The sequence below is a fragment of the Lagopus leucura genome, unplaced genomic scaffold (assembly GCF_019238085.1).
Source record: "Lagopus leucura isolate 7727_CA_CO unplaced genomic scaffold, USGS_WTPT01 Super-Scaffold_100001, whole genome shotgun sequence".
NCBI classification, from domain to species: Eukaryota; Metazoa; Chordata; class Aves; order Galliformes; family Phasianidae; genus Lagopus; species Lagopus leucura.
This window is the reverse complement of record NW_024962262.1, coordinates 67,835,221-67,855,407: the sequence shown is the minus strand read 5'-3', so window position 1 is coordinate 67,855,407 and position 20,187 is coordinate 67,835,221. Positions and strand designations below refer to the sequence as shown.

The 20,187-nt window shown below is 36.6% G+C and overlaps 1 protein-coding gene across 4 annotated transcripts in view; it reads left to right on the top strand.

Moving 5' to 3' along the window:
- The window catches only part of CASK (calcium/calmodulin dependent serine protein kinase), a 196,164-nt gene that overhangs the window by 57,686 nt on the left and 118,291 nt on the right, over positions 1-20,187 (top strand). For all 4 annotated transcript variants that reach the window (XM_042866613.1, XM_042866616.1, XM_042866615.1 and 1 more), the window contains exon 2: positions 1,164-1,276. In XM_042866613.1, the coding sequence (XP_042722547.1) occupies positions 1,164-1,276 (113 nt within the window). The remainder of the gene's footprint in view (positions 1-1,163; positions 1,277-20,187) is intronic.

Genomic DNA, 20,187 nt, shown 5'->3' with positions numbered 1-20,187 from the left:
TCTAAGTGCATCAACATAATTCACACACATGTAATTGTGGGAAGAAATATCATCCTTAATTATGGATGTTTACATTCTGATCTAGTATGAGTATTCTGTGTCAGAAATCATCCTATGTCAGGAAATACTTGCAAATATGTTTTTTAAAAAGTGTGCAAAATGTATTTTAGCTATAGGAGTACAGGCTTTATAAAGGGTAAAAAAAAAAAAGTTCATTCCTAGCATCATCTGGTATGTGAAGGACTACCAAAAGCCATTTATAAGTAAGTCTGTACTTAAGTACAATCCCTTCTTAGGGGTACCATTGCTCTAACCTGTGTTTTGGCACATGTCATGTCAGTTTTGAGCAGCTGTTTGTTAATTGAGTGCAATAATAACATTTGAACAAATTTTGATAAACCTTCGTGTGATTTTTATAGCTCTAAGGATGAGAGAAAATCATAAGCTTTTGTGGAATTGTGAAGTATTGTAATAGAAGATGTTCATATTTAGCAGTGCCAAATAAGCTTTAAAATAAGTAGCGTGTGTAAAGCAGAGAAATCAGGGCAGTGTGGCTTAGCAATATTGTTTTATCATTGTTGGTAAAGAACCTGCTTTCAGTTGTTTCAAATAATTGTGATTTCTAAACTCAGGCTTAGGACTGAAAGCTGGATACTGAGTCAAATTCTGAATTCATCCCTGTAGAATTTTCTTTTTGGAAATCAGCAAGATGAATACAGACTGCAAAATGTGATCCATTAGAGTATAAAGCAAGCATAATACTCAAGTAAGAAATGGTTTAGAAAGCCTGCAATTCACATTATAATTGTTTACATCTTTCCCTATGTGAGCTGTGCATCAAAGTGAATTCCCTTTAAAATGTAATAATAATGCCATACATTACACACTGCTTCCAAGAGTTTTGCCTTTCTTGGTTGGATAAGAAAATATATTTGAGTTTCCTTTACTGTAGTAAACTTAAAGCTCATTTAGTGTTCTTTAGCTTGTATTTAAAATTGTTTTATGGTTAATGGGCAGCATGGATGAGAGGTACAAGATTCTGTTTAAATACTGTATTCTATATTATGGTGGAATTTAAATTTTGTGCAAAAGTAATGACATTCTAGCTCACTGCATTGAAGAAAGTGGATTATTTATTGCTTTTTTTTGTGCATTTGTTTCAGGGGTCCATTCAGTGTTGTGCGGCGATGCATCAACAGGGAAACAGGGCAACAGTTTGCTGTAAAGATTGTCGATGTAGCAAAATTCACTTCAAGTCCTGGATTAAGCACAGAAGGTAAGAATAAGAAATGGAGTAAATTGTAAGCAAGCTGCTTTTTGGTTTGCCAGTTTTATACTAATTATAACAAATTCGATATCAAGCTTAATGTCTAGTTTGATTCTCATGTTCTGTTTCAAATTTACCTGAGAAGTTCATTTAAATTGAGATAATGTTACTGCTAGCATCTTTTCCTAGCCCTTCTCAAACAGAACATAAGCTACATGTTCCATAATACTTTGGTGCATTCTAGAGTATTCTGGTACATATTTCTAAAAACAATAAATTCTGTCTCTATTCTAGTCTTCATCTCAACCGTATTTTAACAACTGTTGAGACTTAGGACACATTTCCACCTTTACAGGAGTATATCTTTTCCTAACAAATTCAGCCTTTTGGTGCCATTAAGAAATGGCACCAAAAGGGAGAAGTAGTACAAAAAAGCTTAAGAGCTGATTATGAAGAAAGAATAAGCCAACAGTAATTGTAGTTTCACTGAAGAGATGCAGGAAGCTGTTCATGTTCACGTTTTCTCCTTGGGATTATGCTTATTTGTTTTTTCCATTCCATGCATTTTATACTGATATAATTATTCAAGCTGGCGAGTCATTGATTTAATTGATGATAAACAGTTTCAGTGTTTAGTGTGTCATTTGGGGTGGTTTTTTTGGTGGATTTTTGTTAGTTTGATTCTAGGTGAATTTTTGGGGGGGCAGGTGGGTTGTTCCTAAGGTTTTTGAATTATTATGCATTAGTTTTATAATATTAGGATACGTAAGTTATATAAGTGAACCTGGAACAAGTATTGTATCAGATAAACAGATAAGACTCCTTCCATCAGGTGTATTTCCTTTTCTTTTCTTGTGGACCCGTATTCAGTCCAGGTTTGGGGCTTGTATTTCAAAAGCATATTATTTTTTCTTTTGAATACATTAAGCTTATTTTAGGTACGGCATTCCTTCATCACGCCGGGGGAGAGCCATGACTTGCAGTGTAGTGATACTTAGATAAAATAAAAATTATATAACTGAGCAGGAGGAATTAGTATTTGTAAATTACATTGAAGTGTATGCTGCAGTTGAATGGTAACATGGAACATGCTGTAATTCAGAGTTGTTCTCTGCAAGATCATTTTGAGGTTTATCTCTTTACAACTTTGCCATGCACAGTCTTTCTCTGATACACAGGAGTGGGAGAATGGGACAACTGTCAATCATAAGCCAAGGAAAATACCTGAAGAAGATGACTTGTAAAGTCAACTTCACTCAGTCTGCTATGCTCTAAAACTTCCTTATCTTCAGGTTATATTTGATTTTGATCCTGCAAGTCCAGGGAACAACCCCTCAGAAAGGCTTGGAACTCCTTTGTTTTCATTACAGAGAAGTCTGAAGGAAGGGCTATTTTGACATGGATGGCTCCATTCAGTAGCAGTCTATATTAGGCAGCAAGTATGGAGATTTTGAGCTTGTGAGGAAGTTGAACATGGTACATATTTTACAAGAAAGACTGATTGTTGGTCTAAATACTTATTTCTTACATTAGTGAACCTGCCTTACCACAATAACAAAAGCAAATCAAGCTTTGAAAAATCAAGTACTATAGACTAATCTGTGTTTATCAATCAGTGCTAACATGAGCATTTGTGGTATGGGATAAAGCTTGCATGGCAAACTTTTATCCAGTGTAACGTTATTTCCGTGAGTTTTCTGTAAGACTTTTAACATGTAGGATGCATATGGACACAAATCTTAAGTGTATGTGCATCTTTGCAATGGATTATTAATAGGAAAAAAAAAAATTCCATGTGACAACTCCTGACAGCTAACAAATGTAATTTAGATTAATTCTATTGAATTTAGCTATTAGTATTCGTGGTCTTGAAGACTGTGTATCTTCAACCTCTGTAGTGATGTAATTTAACCATATTAATGAAGTCAGTTGACATTTAGTCACTGTTCAAGTGGCTGCATGATCCACTGGGTTAGTGCTGGCTATTTTACATGCTGAAGGATTTTACTACAACTCATGATGCTTTCATAGAAATGAAAACACACAAAATGTGAAGTTTTAATATTTTTAGAAATAAATGAAAATGTCTTATGCTGTTCTATTTAGAGGATTCGTATGGGAGAAGACCTGATAGTTTGTAAGCTATTTTAATCACTGAGATATCATAAAAAACAGTGTAAATTTCTTTTCAAACACAACTCGTAGTTGATACACACAAAACCTAGAAATGTGTTTTAAAAAAAAAAAGGCATTTTTCCTATATCTGAATTTGTTACAGCTGACATTAGTTTCCTTTTGACTGTTCATATATTCTACTGCTCCTTGTATCCCATGAATTTTCTTTTTATTTTTCTCTGCATGACTTGGATATCTTGCTTTTAATTAGATGTTCTAAAGTCAAGTTGGAGAAATAACTAGCAGTGTACTCCCAGAGTTAACATAAGGTCCAGTTCTGTTTAATATCCTTATTAATGGCATGGATGATGAGACAGGATGTGCCCTCAGCAAGTCTGCAGATGGCGGTAAAGTAGGAGTGACTGATATACCAGAGGGTAGTGCTGCCATCCAGAGAGAGCTAGACAGGCTGGAGAAAGGGGAAGACAGAAACCTTTTGAAATCCAAGCGAGGGGATGTGCAAAGTCCTGCCATTGGGGTGAAACAAGACTGGCATCAGCTGAAAAGCAGTGTGGCAGAAAAGGACCTGGGATTCCACATGGCCATGAACATAAACCAGCAATGTGTCCTTTCTGTAAAGAGGACATTGCATTAGATAAAGAATTGACTGTTCAACTTTTTTCTTATTCCCTTCAGGTGTTAAATTATTTTTTCAGTGCTTTAGTTTATATAGACTGCTTGATGAGTAGTTTAAGCATGAATTATAAATGTACAGCAAACTGTAGTTTTTAAGTCTAGAAGACTCTTCATTGGTAAGTAATCAAACTCATCAAAGTAATCTCCCCTCCAAAATAAACCATAAGCTTAAATTTCATAGCATATCTGTTAAAAGAAAATATATCATGCTGAGTCTAACATCCTGAGAGATACTGCTGCAGCTCCACATTTGTAGCTCTATCCCACACTGAAATTGTGTTCCTAGCAGGCATGCATGTTACACGAGAGAAAAAGCTCTCCCACAAGCACTGGTCTCATGTTCCTCTGCGTAGTTGAGCAAAATACACCTGTATAGGGTTGTTCCCTCCTAGCAGCTGGACTCAGACACAGGTGCTGGTGCTTTCACACCCAGAGCTGTCCCTTGGAGACGCACCAACCCTGTTGCTGTCAGAGCCCTTCACCTACACATCAGCTTGTCTTACTTGGTCTCTGCTGGTGATCTTGTGCTCACTCACGCAATTGTTTGCTCCAGACGCTTGCACCACAGAGCTGCATGCACATAGGTGTACATAGGGGAAAACAGTTGAAGATGTAGATTAATGGCGAGACAGGGCAGACTGCAATGATTGTGCACAGGGCTTTCTTACATGTGAATGGGCTCTTTTATTCTTATGTTCCTCTTTTATCACATTTCTTTCTCCCTAAATCTCAATTTGACTACCTTTGATCTTTCTCTGAATAAATCAAAACATGTCATGTAATATCAGAGTGCTCTTCCCCTGCATCTCATAATGTGTCTTAACACACGTTGGCAGCAGCCTCCTTATTCTAAATGATGATCTGGAGGGCTGCTCTGGGTGAATTCCCGTAATGGGTTTCATGTTGGGCCAACAAGGCTGAAACTCTCCTGGGACTGTTCTGTGAGGAACTCTGTTATCCTGTCCTCTGTGACCTTATTAGAGGTTTCTGCCTGCTCTTGTGCCCCTGTGCTCTTCTGGTCTTGTGAGCAGGTGATTCTCCTGTGATGAGCCTAGGAGAAGCTGAGCGGGGCATTATGTGGGCTTCCTTCACCCCACACACCGTTGTATCTGTGCTTCTGTGGGTGTGTAAACAAAGTTTTATTGTGTAAACTAACGACATTCTTCTTGTTTGAGACCCTAGTTTAATTATAGTTTAGTTACGTTTGTCTTCTTGCTCAAAATGCAAGAAAAATCTAGACTGGAATAGAAGAAAGATAGATATGACTACTTTGGCATTCATATAGTAGTAAGTAACGCCTGGAGCTTTTTCAGGTATGATAAGGCAAATGATAAAGGTGCGTTTATTAACCCTCTTTGCATAACAAATTCAGAATTTGAATTAATGTAAAAAAATTCCGGAAATATGCTTTAAAAATATGCTCTCAAATCTTCATTCTTAAACACTGCCGTCTTTAATCTCTGTACAAAATACATGAGGTATATCCAGTTTCTGTTCTGAAAAATGAAAATGCTTTCCAAAACACTTCTGTCTTTGTACACAGCCTGTACTCATCTAACTAATTGTGATGCTTGCCAATAGTTGTCCAGAAATAGGCTTCTAACTGCCATAATACAGGCTGGTTACAAGCATAGGGAAGCTAATAAGTGTCAGCTGTATTTTCAAATATTTTCTGTTTGCATGCAAGCATGTGTTCTGTTCAGGTTTTACACAGTCAGTATAAGAGTAATTGCAGATGAGATGCAATTTCTGTTGTTAATTCGTTGATCCAGTATGACCCTTCTTTGACTCTTAAGTTAGTTATTGTTATTTTCTGAAACTGAAAACGTGTCACAGAATCACTAAGGTTGGAAAAGACCTACAAGATTACCCAGTCCAACCATCACCAATAGTTCTTGCTAAACCACATCGCTCAACAGTGTCCAAGCGTTCCTTGAACACCTCCAGGGACTGTGATTCCACCACCTCCCTGGGCAGCCCATTCCAGTGCCTGACCACTCTTTCAGAGAAGAAATGTCACTGCAATGTGGTAAATAATTGTCCCTATTCACCATCACTATTCTAGAAATGCATTAATGTTAGAATGATAAACCTGTGTTCTGCCAGTAAAGCAGGAAGCTCTGGCAAAAATTCAGTCTTTAAGTTTTGTGATTTTTGCCTGCTCTAGTTTATATCCAGTGAAAATCTTGTCTGAAGTCTTTTTTCCAGAAGAGCAACGTCAGGGCTTGTGATCTACAGTCTCCTATTCTTTTGTACCTTTCATAGTTCATGTGAAAGTTTGGATGGGATCCTCATCATCTTTGTTAATTTTCCAGAAAATGATCTTCATTCTATTTAGGGCTATTCTGCATGTACTGGTACTTTTCCTAGATTATGTATAAACAGTGTTTTGACCAATAGGCAGTGGAAATTTGCAGAAGCAAAGAAGCATTAGCAAACGCTGATGGACCTTCTAAGTAATAGCTTATAAAATAGAGGCGTCTTTTTGACGTGTAAGATAAGATGTGTACTTCTATTCATGATAATATCCATACGTGTTGTGCTATGGTTGAAAGTTGTATCAATATTTGTAAATAGGAGCTTTTAATTTTGTACATCAATTGGCTGAATGTGCACTTGTGACTTACAGTAAGAGAAGTTTGCTAAAACTAAAACATATAGCAGAATCTTTCTACCAGCTATTTGGTCTTCCATCTGAAAAATTAAAGGAAAATAATGGTAACAGTAAAGACCAGTGACAGGCTGTTTTGATCCATGCTGCAGTTAGAAAAAGTGAACACTGATTTTTGTGGAAACTTCCAGTCTAGCCATCTGTATCATAAAATATTTATAATTAATGCATAAAGTATGTAGAAGTTGAAATCTCCATAGTATGTCATTGTGTGGAAGAACAGGAAAACTCTGAGAAGAAAGCTCACAATTTCTGAAGCTTGGGGAATTTTCAGTATGCCAATTGTGAGAAATAATTTAGATAAAATTAGCACATGTTGAATTGCACAAATGTACAGGTATCCATCTTGTGTCATTTGGTGGCTTTAGTCCACTTGTAAATTGCCAATTAATAGCTATATTTTCCAGGATAAGGGGTGCTCTGTGGGAAAAATGTCTTATTCTTTTTAGCATAGAAAATCTTTTCAATAGAAGGAAAGCAATGTTTAAGAGGAACAATCAAGTTATCTTGATACAAAAGCGGATAGAAATATTTGTCGCTTAGAATCTACCCTGTAAGACAGTTTATGAAGGATACTTTCTAACAGAGGAGAGAATCAATGATTTTTAGCTTCTCAATGAAGAGTTGAATTTCAATTTCAAACAAATCAAAGACTTGAAGATTCTGAAGAGAATGATGAACTTAATTCTGTTTCTTAAAGACTGTTTTTTATCTGCCACTGTAATCATACTGTCAGAGTAAAACACTATCATGTCAGCTGTCTTCCAGTATATTAATAATTTTAATAGGAAGTGAGATACAAGCATTACATATACAGCTAAATTTAAGATTAAAAATAAAATTTAATTAATGCACGTTATATGAGTTCAGTTTTATCTTGTATGCTGCATTGAATTTCAACATAATTCTAGATTTAAATATTGCTACATGTATAGTAAGTGACACTAGAAACTTAACTGGAAAACTGTCATTCTTCCTTTGCAGTAGTGGAATAGAAAGTATATGGTTTTAAAACACTTTGTTCACTTAAGTACCTGCAAGATAAAAGGATAAGAATATTGAATTTTATCTAACTAAGCATTGCAAGATGCATTTTCGTAGGGTTATGGCGCAGCAATTTTTTTTATGCCGAAGGCTGGAGGAGATTTCCATTTTTACAGTTCAGTGTATTACAGTTTTAGCACTCTGAAACAGGACTTACTGGTGTGTCTTTTTCCAGCTGCAAGCCATTTATTTTAATGAAGGCACTTATCAGGGACACCTGGATAGCTTACTTATATAGGTTGTATACTGTGTGCTTGATTTCCTAATATGAATCCAACCTAGAAATACACACAGTGACAGTAAGTAAATTGGTAGAGTAAATAAAAGTACTGTGATGTATAGTTGGTTTACTTAAAAATCTATGGCAGAGATTTTTCTTGGAGATGGAATTTTAATATCACTTTGTACACAAATATGATTCAAGGCATGCTCCTTGGTTGGGGAGAAGATTACTATGTATGTAGTTTGCCTAAAATATTCAGTAGTCAAAGTTTTTCTTTTTTGAAGTTGTTCTAGAAGAAAAATCCTGATTGCAAATGAGATTGATGCAAAAAGGTGATGTTTTGTTCATTCACAACACTTTAAAATTTGTTAAATTGTATAATGAAGGATTTATTTTTAATTCTTTGCACAACTGAGGAATTTAAGATATATTCCACATTCCCCATAAAGCTACTGACAAATTCAGCAATATGAAATCTAAGCCTCTTTATTTCTTCTTTTTGCTAGGAAGACTGACAAATTAAAGTTGTTAAAAGATACATTGTTTGATCTACTGTGAGAGAACCAATTTTTGTAGATTTCTTAGTATCTGTCATCTTTAATATTGCTTGTTGTATATTGACAATTAACAGTTGCAGAAGCTGGTGTAAATATTGCTTTAGTTTGTAATGTCATAAATAGTGAAGATGGCTTATGAAGTACTGTGTTGCTTAAATTGCCACAAATATATTGTCTTTTGCCAAATCAAGCATGCATTTGAGTCCAATGTTACCGCCGTATGGAACTGTATTAAAATATGTATGTATTTCACATCCATGTTTCCAGATCTCTGCAGGTTGCCATCACTGTATTCTCTTTTGTCCTCTTAGTTGTTTTTGAAAATCTGTGACAAACTGGAGCTTCTGTTTCTGGCACAGGATTGGACAAGTGGGGTTGACGTATTTGGAGAGAAGCTTTTCATCTCTGCTGCTGTAGTTTTGCGCTATTCTTATAGTGCTATGTATTAATAGAGCACCTACCATTTCTTTCTCTCAGAAGCTTATCTTTTAGAAAGAAAAACAGGGGAAGAAACTGTTAAGCCCTGGAAATACAGCATGCTAACATCTAGGATTATTAGGTGCCAGTTACCATCTATGCTGTGTGTGGGTGAGTCTCACTGCTTTGTGTCTCCTCCCTCACCACCTCAGAAAGGCTGGCTGAGCTGATTTCACGGCTCCTTGCTGCTGAGGGGGGAGGGAAAGTCCTGTTTTTTCAACCCAGATTCCTTGCTGTACGTTCCTACCACTTCGTTTGCAATGGCTTTGGTACTTTTCTGACCTGAACAGAACAGTTTTCATTCAAGATGGGGAAAAATGTGAGAAGATATCTTGTACCCTAAGTCTCATCGTCTTTAACTTCTTTTTAATTGGCTTGCTTCCTTGTTTAAAATGTTGTGACGTTTAAAGAATTACCTGGTTAAGGGAAAAGCATATGTGAATGTTGTTTGAATATTCTGCCGGGGATTTTAATACTGACTTCAGAGAAAAATATTTCTGTATGTTATATGTCTAGAGTCTGAGACACTAAACCAGTCTAGGATACTTACAAAATAAATGAGAGGTTTACTTCTAGTGATTATCAGTGGCTCTGTTTAACACAGGAATGCAAACTGGGGTTGGAGTAGGAAGTGTAGAAGCTCTTGTAAATAGCAATGGTTGCTCCACAGTTCTTTCCTGAACAGCTCGTAAGCATTGTCTGGTTTTCATTTTTTTTTTTCTTAAATAACAAGCAAAGAAAATAACTGGAGAAACTGCAGGCAGAAGGTAGCATTAACAAGGAATTTCTCAGTTTGGCCGCGTTCTGTTTATGGATGTGAAGTTATCCATGTGACTGGCTTTTCTCAAGGGCACTGCCTGGTTTTCTAAGGTGATTCATTCAGTTTAGGTTTACTGTTTTTGGATCATCAGTAACAACACATACAATCAGCTCCAGCCCTTGCTCTCTCCTCCTGTACCTTTTTAATAATCTCCTTGCTTCTCTTGCTCTAGACTTGTTCAGTTTTGTTTTGTTTTTTGGTTGGAATTTTGGAGTCTTTACTGCCTTCTCTTGAATATTTTTCCAGAGAGGAGAGGTGAAGTCCTTTGGTTCAGAGATGCTACAAGTCATGAGCTTAATTTTGGTCTGTTGTGGAGCCATCTATAGATGGCTGTGGCCAGCCATGGGCAGGCCCTGGTCTCTGCCCATAGAGGCCATTGCTGCAGGACCCTGCCATCAGCACCTGGATACTTAGGCCTAGTGCAGCCCAACTAGGGGCAACCTAGTGCATGCCCCACTACATTCTGAGGGATTTCACTCTTTCTCTTTTCAGTCTTTGCTAATCTTGCTTTTCACTGTCCTATTTTAAGACGTGGGCATGTGCTGCTGTCAGGTAATGTTGGAGTAAATTAATTAAAGGGAAGTACAGCTGGAGTTCAGCCCAGAGTTACTGCTGTATTCCTTTCACATTCCTTCACCGTTTACAGCATAGTAGAAATGTCTACCTTGAATCCGTTTTATTTAATAATTTCATTCTGTGGAGCATAAGTCATACCAACTTTTGATGAATTTTTGGCTGTTAAAACAGTCGGGGCTACTCACTGCTTCAGGGCATGGTAATCAGGGTTGAAAATGCTGGTCTGAAGACTGAGGGCACGCACATACATGCCAAGATACGCAACAATGTGAGGGGAAAAAATACTATTCTATGACTTTTAATATAAAAATACCATGCATATTGAAAACTTCTACATACTACAATACTTTCTACATTCTACATTACTTAGGTATTCCAAGCAGTGCCAACTAGTGTTAAAATTAGTATCTTTAATGATGAGGTTGTTTATAAAATCAGTTATATTCTGCTTCAGTGTTTAGAAATATTGTAGAAAAGAGCTTTAGAGCTGGTTTTGATACAGTGGCAACTTTTAGGAAGGCATATCCATTGTTTACAGTCACTAGTACATTGTGGCAATCATGAATGAATAAACCAGTGAAACTTAAATTAAAATGCTATCAGGAAAAACAAAAAAACTGTTTTAGTGATGCTGTGAGGGTTTTTGTTTTGCAACTTGCTGAGCAAGCACAACTGGTAGCATGGACCATCAAGAAGTTTAAGCTGGGTTATTGTCCCTAGACAATATCTAAATCAAAAATCTAGAATGATCTAGTGCCTGCTTTCTGTTTAGTTTTTGGACTTCTCTGTAGGCATTGAGAATTATGTATTGCATTCTGGTGCGGTTACGTGGTTCTATAACATGACAGCCATTGTAACATCACTGAAAACAAAAACAAAAAAGGACTGGCTTTGGTTGTGTAGAATAACTTACGTTGTTCATTATCAAAACACAAATTGTTGCTTTCATTTGCTCTGTAGGTTATTGCACAAAGGCTGTATCAGAAGAATGATATGAGGCCAGGTGGCTTGTTTGAGTTGTTAAAGCAATGTAATGTATTCCAGCCATCTGAACAGTTTTCAAAAAGGATGGCATAGTTCATGTAATCAGACTTCAAGAAAGCTTATAAAAACAATCAAACTGTTCTAGGTGTTTTTTCTTAAGCCTGATGACTGCACCGGTCCTTGCTGGCTCTACTTGCAACTCTCTGGCTTGTTAGATCTTCAAAGATTATAGAAAACTATTTTTTTTCCTCTTTTATCAGATACTATGCTGATAATTTATATTAACATCCAAGACCACTGTTCAGCAGATTTTAATTACTTACTCCTCTCAGTCCAACTAAAAGATAAGTTTTTGCTGAAGGTCTTGTAACTTAGAGCAATGAGTGTACTGCAGATGTCTTAAAGTAATGAGAGATGTGTGTATACAAAAAGCAGAAGCAGATTTTTGAACTTTCTTGTAATTTGAATATTTAAATCCATTTTCAGTCTAGAGATGAAACAGGTTTCATTCATATGGCATTTTTGGCACATGAATATTATCTGCGTTGTGAGAATTGGAAGATGAATTTGCAGTTAAAAGTGAAACAAAGAAAATAGTCTAAGGGAGAAATTGTTAAATTTCTACAGTGCTTACATTCTCATCTATACAGAGTAAGTTAAAGCTGAGTGCTCACATTGAAATCCATGGGCCATTGTAACTGTCTTCAAAGTTTAATCTGGCATATAACTTTTTCAACTTTAGGCACATATTTTTGCAAAACCTTTAGAAAATTAATTCTTATGATAGGGACGTTGTTGTCTGTTGCTACCATTCTTTGATTATAATATTCATTGCTAGCAGCACGTTGTACTTTTGTCTGTGACTGTACTTAAGACAGTGAAAGCATCACTTGACAAGTACTGCTTGTGGTAAGAAAAAATTTAAATGGATTCCAGTTTCGTTATTTTCTGTGGCACTTGGAGAAGTGAAGGATGATTTAATTTAATGAATCACATTTCAAGAAAATTGCAAGATGGAAAGCTTTAGGTTCAGATTCAGTGCTAATGGTTCGAAGGTTTAAAAAAATGTTGAGAGCTTCAATGTTTTTCTATCTTAAGAATGTTATAATGCAGTTCTTGTATTATAAAATCATTTTACCTAGTAATTACAAACAGACTTTCCAAATTTGTCATAATGTGTGGCAAAACATGGGATATGTATGAGCTGTATGAATGTCTGTATACTCTGAGGCTCTATTTCCCTAATTAGTTGTTAATGGATGAAGATTTTTTTGTAGCAAGATGATTGAAGCAGCCAAATACTGTTTTTCTTTGGTAAATGCAGGCTGAGTACTGTAGCTAGTAAGAAGTCCTATAATAGATACAGTTGGATGTGTAAGAAGGGATGTGGATATCTAAAACATGCACAGTGACTTTGTATCTGTCGAGCTTTGTGAGTTCTGTCTTAGCATCATTCCAGAACTGACCCTTTTGCAAAGTATCAGTTTCTTGCCACTCTGTTTCTGGGACTGTTTATTAGCATATCCACAGCTTGTGTTTAGCTGGGCTAGAATCAGGGTCACTGTGACTTTTAAGTGACTTTGCATGGACCTAGCACAAGTCCATCACTGTTTATTAATTCAGGTATTGACTGAAAGATACTGTACTTCATCATCGTGCTCTGAAGCAGCATAGCTGTTTTGCATGTAAGCTAATAAATTCTGCTGGACTTGATCTCGCTTTTAATATTGTTGCACATGCACATAAAACCTGAATAACAACATGTGGATTTTTAAATTTGATTTTTATTTCTAATCACAGATAATCATCCCCACTCTAGAGGTAGGGTTAGGAGTAGTGAGAACTCCTATCCCTACCTCAGTGTCTAATGTTCCTCTGTATACTGCAGTGCTCTGGAAAATTCAAGTGGTTGTACAGCATGAGACCAGAACAACTTGTTTCACCAGGAGAGATTACTGAAGGAGGGAATGTCAGACTATGAACTCGTATTTACTTCCTTTGGGGAAGGATAAGGAGTGCATCTTGTGCAACTGTGCTTCAGATTATTTTCAGGATCTGGACAGTACTATACTCAGCCTGTGAGTCATGTGTTGACATGTTTAAACAGAGTTTTTATTTTGTTGTGTAGGCAGGAAAAGTGGTCTAGAGAACCTGTGGAGTGGGTCAGTGGTCTCTTAATTCAGGCAGCCTATGCAAGTATTGTGTTTTACATCTCTAAGTACCTTGTCATGTCAATGAAGTTCTTTATCCTAGTGATATTTAAAGGAGACAGATTTTTAAACTTTTTTTTTCAGCTTGTAGGGAAATGAAATTTGGTTCTTTCTGTTTTAGTTCTTTCTTTTAACCCTAATAGCTGTTTCTTTAAGTCCTCTTATAGACCTCTGTTTTGCAGAGTATACAGATGATGATTAATTGCTCTATTTTGGTAGTCTCTAAAAGATAGGAGTGGGTGTATCTTTTGACCACTTAATCTTGATACAAGCTTCTGGTTGCTCTTGCACATAAGAGCAAAATAAGTGGACAGAATTTAAAATATCCTGTTCTAGCCTTATTTAATCATCTCTACCATTTGGATACTAAAGAAAGAAAGCAGCTATCATGCTGAACATGCAGAAATGAGATAGGGCAGGTTAGTTGGAAGAAATTTGAGTCAGGCCTTTCCTTTACACACAAATAATGTTCATTCTGTTCTATGAGTGTGAGCACTTAAAATAACCTTTCCTCTGTCAAAAGGGGAGACTAATCCATTATCCCCATCTAGTTATTTCAGGGTGTTATAGATTGATGTCATTCCCTCAAAATACCCTGCAACAGTGAAGGAAGCTGCTGTAAATTATTACTTTGGGATTCTTGAGTTTCAGAGACGTTGGAAGATTCTCAGAAATTAGTCAAAAAGCAGTGCAGGTGTGCTTCCAAGTCTGTATCTCCTGCTTTGTGATAGAATTCCAGGTTGCACTGGTAGAATTAGCTGACTGAACTGTTTGTTGTTTTGTTTTGTTTTTAACTCATTTTGGCCAAGTAAGAGTTCCAGGGTTTTTTTTTTTTTTTTTATCTTCACTCATCACCAGAAAATAAAAGAAATGCAGTACCGTTTTCTTAACTCTTTGGTGAAATGAAGGTAATAAACTCTTCATATGTGGACTGATGAAGAATTGTCCCTTGAGTATCATTATACTCATGTGTATGTTTTGAAAGAAAATACTTTTCAGATGGCCTTTAATTGAAATAGCATTCAAATTACTTTACAAAATTGTCATTGGATAGATTCCTTGTGCGGATGTGTTGCATCTCTCAGTTGTACAATACAAGACAAGTTAAAACCTTGTTCCTAGAGGAGGTGTGACATGACAAAATTTCAGCTCGGTGGCACCAGTTTAAATACTAGTATTTAATTATTGTGGAATAAAAAGGAGAGAGATGTTTGAAGGGGACAGATTTCAGAGGCTTGAAAAGACTATTCCAACTACACAAGTGTCAAAAGGAAAGTGGGGATGGGGGAAGGGAAAAAGTACTGTGCTTAATAGGAAGTACATAGAAGTATTTCATGAACATGTGAAAGCAACAAGTTCAGATGACATTTTGTTATTTTCTTGGTACAAAATCCTGAAAAAGCTGGTAAATGATACATTCTGTAGCGTTGTCTTTTTGATTACTGAACTGATGTGCACACTTCTAAAAAAAACTTGTTTTATAGTGGGTCAATTAACAAAAGAAAGAAAAAAAAAGTCCATAACTTTTGGTAATAATCGCAAAAGGAAGCGCATGCAGAAGTGCAGCAAAACAAAACTGGCTTTTTCTGATTTCACAGAATCACAATGTTGGAAGGAACCTCAAAAGATCACTTAGTCCAATCCCCCTGCCTCAGCAGGAATGCCTTGACTAGATCACACAGGAATGTGTCCAGGCAGGCTTTCAATGTCTACAGAGAAGGAGACCCCACAACCTCTCTGGGCAGCCCATTCCACTGCTCTGTTGCCCTCACCAAGAAGTTTTTATTCTTGTATTTATGTGGAACCTCTTGTGTTCCAGCTTGCACCCATTGCCCCTTGTTCTATCATTGGATGTCACTGAGAAGAGCCTGACTCCATCTTTCTGGCACTCACCCTTTACATATTTATAATTTAGATTACTGCCGCTTTGAAGGAGTTTACTGGTTTCTGACATTGGTGTGTTAATGAACGCAAGTAAAGTTTTTCTTAAGGCATTTTTTCTTTAGGGATAATACACCAGTCTACAGGACCTCCTAGTTAGTGAGAATTTATATCGTCCTAAAAAATGGTCAGATAGTTATCTATCTCAGCATCTTTCTCCTCAGTGCCTTGTTGATTCTGTTCATAGAGTTTGATATGGAACGAGCTTTTGGTACTTAGCCTGGTTCAGCAACATACAGTGCAATTTGCATTAAATTACCTGAGAAAAACTTCAAAGTAACCTGTCCTGCATGTTTTGCTACCGCAACTAAAATGCTGTCCTTATCTGAGCTACCTGGCATTGTAGAATCGATTCCATCAGAGCAGATTGATATTTTCAATTCAGCTTTTCCTTGGTTGTCTGGACTCTAATGCTATACCAGTTCATTTCTGATATCAGTGAGCAACTGATTTAGTGTTGCTTATACAGAGCCCAGGAGTTCTAGGCCAAAGAAGCTTTAATCCAAACAAGCAACTAATTTTTGTATGATAGGCATCCAGGACAACTGATTGTGTTTTCTGAGTGATTCTGGAAGTGGGAGTGATTGGGATGAGAACACATAATCTGGTGTAAATTTGGAACAGCAGAAATTCCAGTGATTTCAACAAACTATTTGCAAGCACTACATTTTTAGATCATTTTGCTGGACTTCAAAACAGTAAGTACATCGCTGTTAAGTTCTGTGGATTACTGGGGAAACTTCTGGCTTACAGCAGCAATGCTGTGTTTAAATTTGTTACAGTTGTGTAATGCAGTTATCACAGCATGCAGCACAAGAGGCAACCTGTGTAATCATCAGCTTGGAATGACTTGTTAAGCTTGCAGGAGAGAAGGTTCTGCTACATCTTGCTTAGCCCTGGCTGCATCTTAATTATTTAAAATGGAATACATTTGTTTTTATTCTTAGGTCTGAATTCATTGTTAACCAGATTAGCAGCATTAGACTGGGTGAACAGAAAGCTCTATACAGCTAAATAAATGCTGATACCGTCTGTGTTCAGTTGCTGTGTATATACCAGATCAAAGTAAGAACTATGTCGCCACCTAGTGAGCAATCTGTAAGCAGTCATGCTGACTTGAAGCTGTGAAATTGGCGAATTGCGGGGAAGAAAGAGAAGTAGGACTTGATTATGAAATTATCGGCTTTTTTAGACAGGCTATCTAAAAAATCTGTCAGTACAGAAGGCCATTGTGACTTTGCGGCTGAGCATTTTGCCACTTCAAACGTGTAGCATTCTTTTACCAGATGTGCACTGTGTGTTTTAACTGTGTTTTTTTTTTCCTCTTCTTACGAAATTTCAGAGCACATTCTGACCGAACAGCTGCTGCACACCCTTACACTTAGCTCTGTTAAAAAATTCATTGTGTTTTCATGAAGTGTTTAAAATTGCTGTTTGCAATGTAACAGCGTGGTCTATGGTAATTGGAAAGGTGTTGTGTTTCAGATCTTTATGCAGTGCTGCATACCTGGTAGCAACATGAGATTTAGTGTAATATAGTTATCAGCAGTAAATGCACTTTCATTGTGTGATTGATCATATCTTAGTCAGTGACTAATTTCCTTTCATTAATTACTGAAAGCAGAATAAGGATAGGAAAAAGAAAATGTTTTAGATGATTTTACAGAAGAGTTTTCTAACCATCTTCAGAAATCCTCCACTTCTGTTTGAATGTCCAAACTTCTGACACAGAGAACCCTCCTTCCTCTGTTTTAAATTAATTTATGGGTTTTATAAAACTAATTCTGATTATCACAGTCCTACTTGCATTTTGATGCACTGTTGAAGCTGCTGCTGAGCAGCCAAGAGAACCACTAACACTGTTTTGGAATATAGACTGTTAACCTAAAAAACATACAAACAAAACAGAAAAATTATTAAGGAAATCTTGCTGTTCCTGTCTTCTTCCTCTGTTCTCCTACCTCGTTAAACCTGCTGTGATAGAGTAACACTTGAGGACATAGAATGTGTAAAATTTCAGATGAAAGATATGGGCTTATTCTTGTTTGAGAAAGATTATGGTGTGCTTTTTGTAAAAATTGCTAAGAATGATTATTTAATTAATTGAAACAAATGTGTTTAATTATCTGTAATAGGCAGCTGTTAATACTCTTTCATACATTCTTAAACACTTTCTTATTAGTTCAAGTTGATTCATTATTCAAATACATCATCTTCTACATGAAACATTGCTTATATTCCAATAAAAATGAGGAAATGAATAAAAGAAGGGAAATTTTGTTTTCATGGACGCAAACCAACTTACCATGTCTGTTAGATATGTGATTCTAGACAAGTCCGGTGGCTGTACTGGAAGTTATGAGAGAGAAGTGGTTTTTGAGAACCAATTTTGTGTTTTTCATAGCTGATGGAGTGTGAACTGGAGGAGAACTGGCTTCTTAAGTGTCTGACGATATCCAGCTCAACATGAAAGTCCATTATTATGTTTATATTTACATCTAAACACTGAGAAAGAATAGAAAAAAGTTATTCTGAATTTAATAAGCATCTGTAAAATTTGATTTCACAAAACTGAGATTTCTAAAAGTTTCTGCATAGAAGAAGTGCAATCTGGTTTCTAAGTATTAAATGTTAACTGCATTTTCTTTTTGTCCCTTCTCCCACCTCAACTCCGCCCCCTTTTTTTTTTTTTTTTCATAGTAGCCTTAAGAGAAAAATATTGAAGATTGATCATCTACATTGTCATTGAAATTGTTGATTGCCAGGTTTTTTTATATCGAGAGCCATTTGTGAGCTATATTTGTTTATTTCTTTTTTTTATGTGTTTAAAAGCTGATAGATTATAGATAGATTATAAAGTATAGGATTTGATGTTTATGCAGCAAAAGGTGTGTTTGTATGCTTATTCTTACATTTTGCAACATCCTAAGCAGCTCATAGTGCTGGCTTTCATGGCCATGTTTCCTCCTTCCATATTCCTGACCTTGATTTTATGCCGGTTTCTGTATGATCATTTCACACACTAGGACACTGAGCCAGTGGGAACACACCGAAGTGGTTTAGTGTGTGATATGACAAGCTCTAGGCTGCTTCACAGTGGAGCAGAGGGCAAGAACATGCATGGGATAAAGAGGAACAGCAAACAGATCAGCTTGGCTGCTGTGGAGCTTTAGCCACCCCAAAATGTATGGCAGGGGTGGCAGGAAAGTTTTTACTGCTTGTTGAGGCCAGGAGACATTACTTGGTGATATGTAAGCATTCGGTGAGATATCTGTTGCGTATCTGACACACGAAGACACTGCATTTTTGGTTAAGAGAAAGGGAAATTTTCTCCCATGCAGGAAATAAATGAATAATCTATGGGGAAGAAACATCACTGGTTCTTTCTTGCTGACTTACATGCAGAAAATGAATTTTGCCAAGTCATGTTTTTTTTTATTGTTGACTATAGTTACTCATGAACAATATCTCCATCTTTTTCTCAACCCACACGCTTTGTTGATCTCTTCCTGCTTAATCCCTTCATCTTGCTAGTAGGGGAAGAGTGAGCAAGAATGTGGGTGAGAGTTTAGTTGCTAGCCAAGGCTAACCTACTACAAAACTAATGCCAATTTATTTGCAGAGTTGAAGCAGTTGGTACCAAGGTACTAACATCTGTATTGTACGCGCTTCAGAGAACAAACTTTGATATATGACTAGTCTGACCTTGTGGCCTGAATGACTGGAGTGCATCGAGCACATTTCTGAAGTACGTAAGTTAGTTTAGTTGTGTCTTGCTGGAGTGGACATCAACTTCTCTGGGATGCATGCAAAAGGATAGTAGGTGCAATGACTTGGAGATGTGCTTCAAGGGTATATTCCTGACCCAAAATAAAAATGAGTTGTGCTTGTGGTTAACCAGCTCACAAACTGTGGTGTTACTATCTGCAGTTTACAGCCATGAAAAGTTTTGAAATCTTCACTGAATTACAATGACGTTAATTCATGGATTTTATAGGTGGTCAAAACAGGAATAAATTTTCTGATGAAAAAATAAACAAACTTATTTCCTTTTAAAACTTAGTAATGCTATATCTGTTATATATAATCACATTCTCAGTGTATGAAATATATAGAAGTGCTTTAAGCAAGCAGTTAACTTATAGTTAAACTAAAAGATAGTAAAGATACATAAAAACGCATTTCATGGTGTTGGCAGAGAAGTTTTTAAAGCTTACGCTTTTCTTGCTGTAAGATGTGTTTGTTTGGCTAAAATTAGTTTATTAGTGAAAGATAATGTTCAAAACATAGGTTGGTATGCCATTAGTAAATGGTACATGCCACCCCATGCCCCTTAAAGCTGACTTAATCTGTTGGCAGATTCTTGAGGTGGCCTGAAGCTCTTTTGGGTGTTAGGAGGAAGGCATGTTTTGGCTCAGGATGAGCGGGAAAAATACCTAGAGGTTCAGAAAGCTTCACAGGAAATAAACAGTATTCTATATGATGATCAGAATACTAAGATACTGATAATAAGGCAATTCCCAAGATAATAGTGTGATTTTTCTGGGGACATCTTAGGTCACATGTTTGCAGCCCAAACTTCAGCTTGGTTACAGATTCTCTTCAG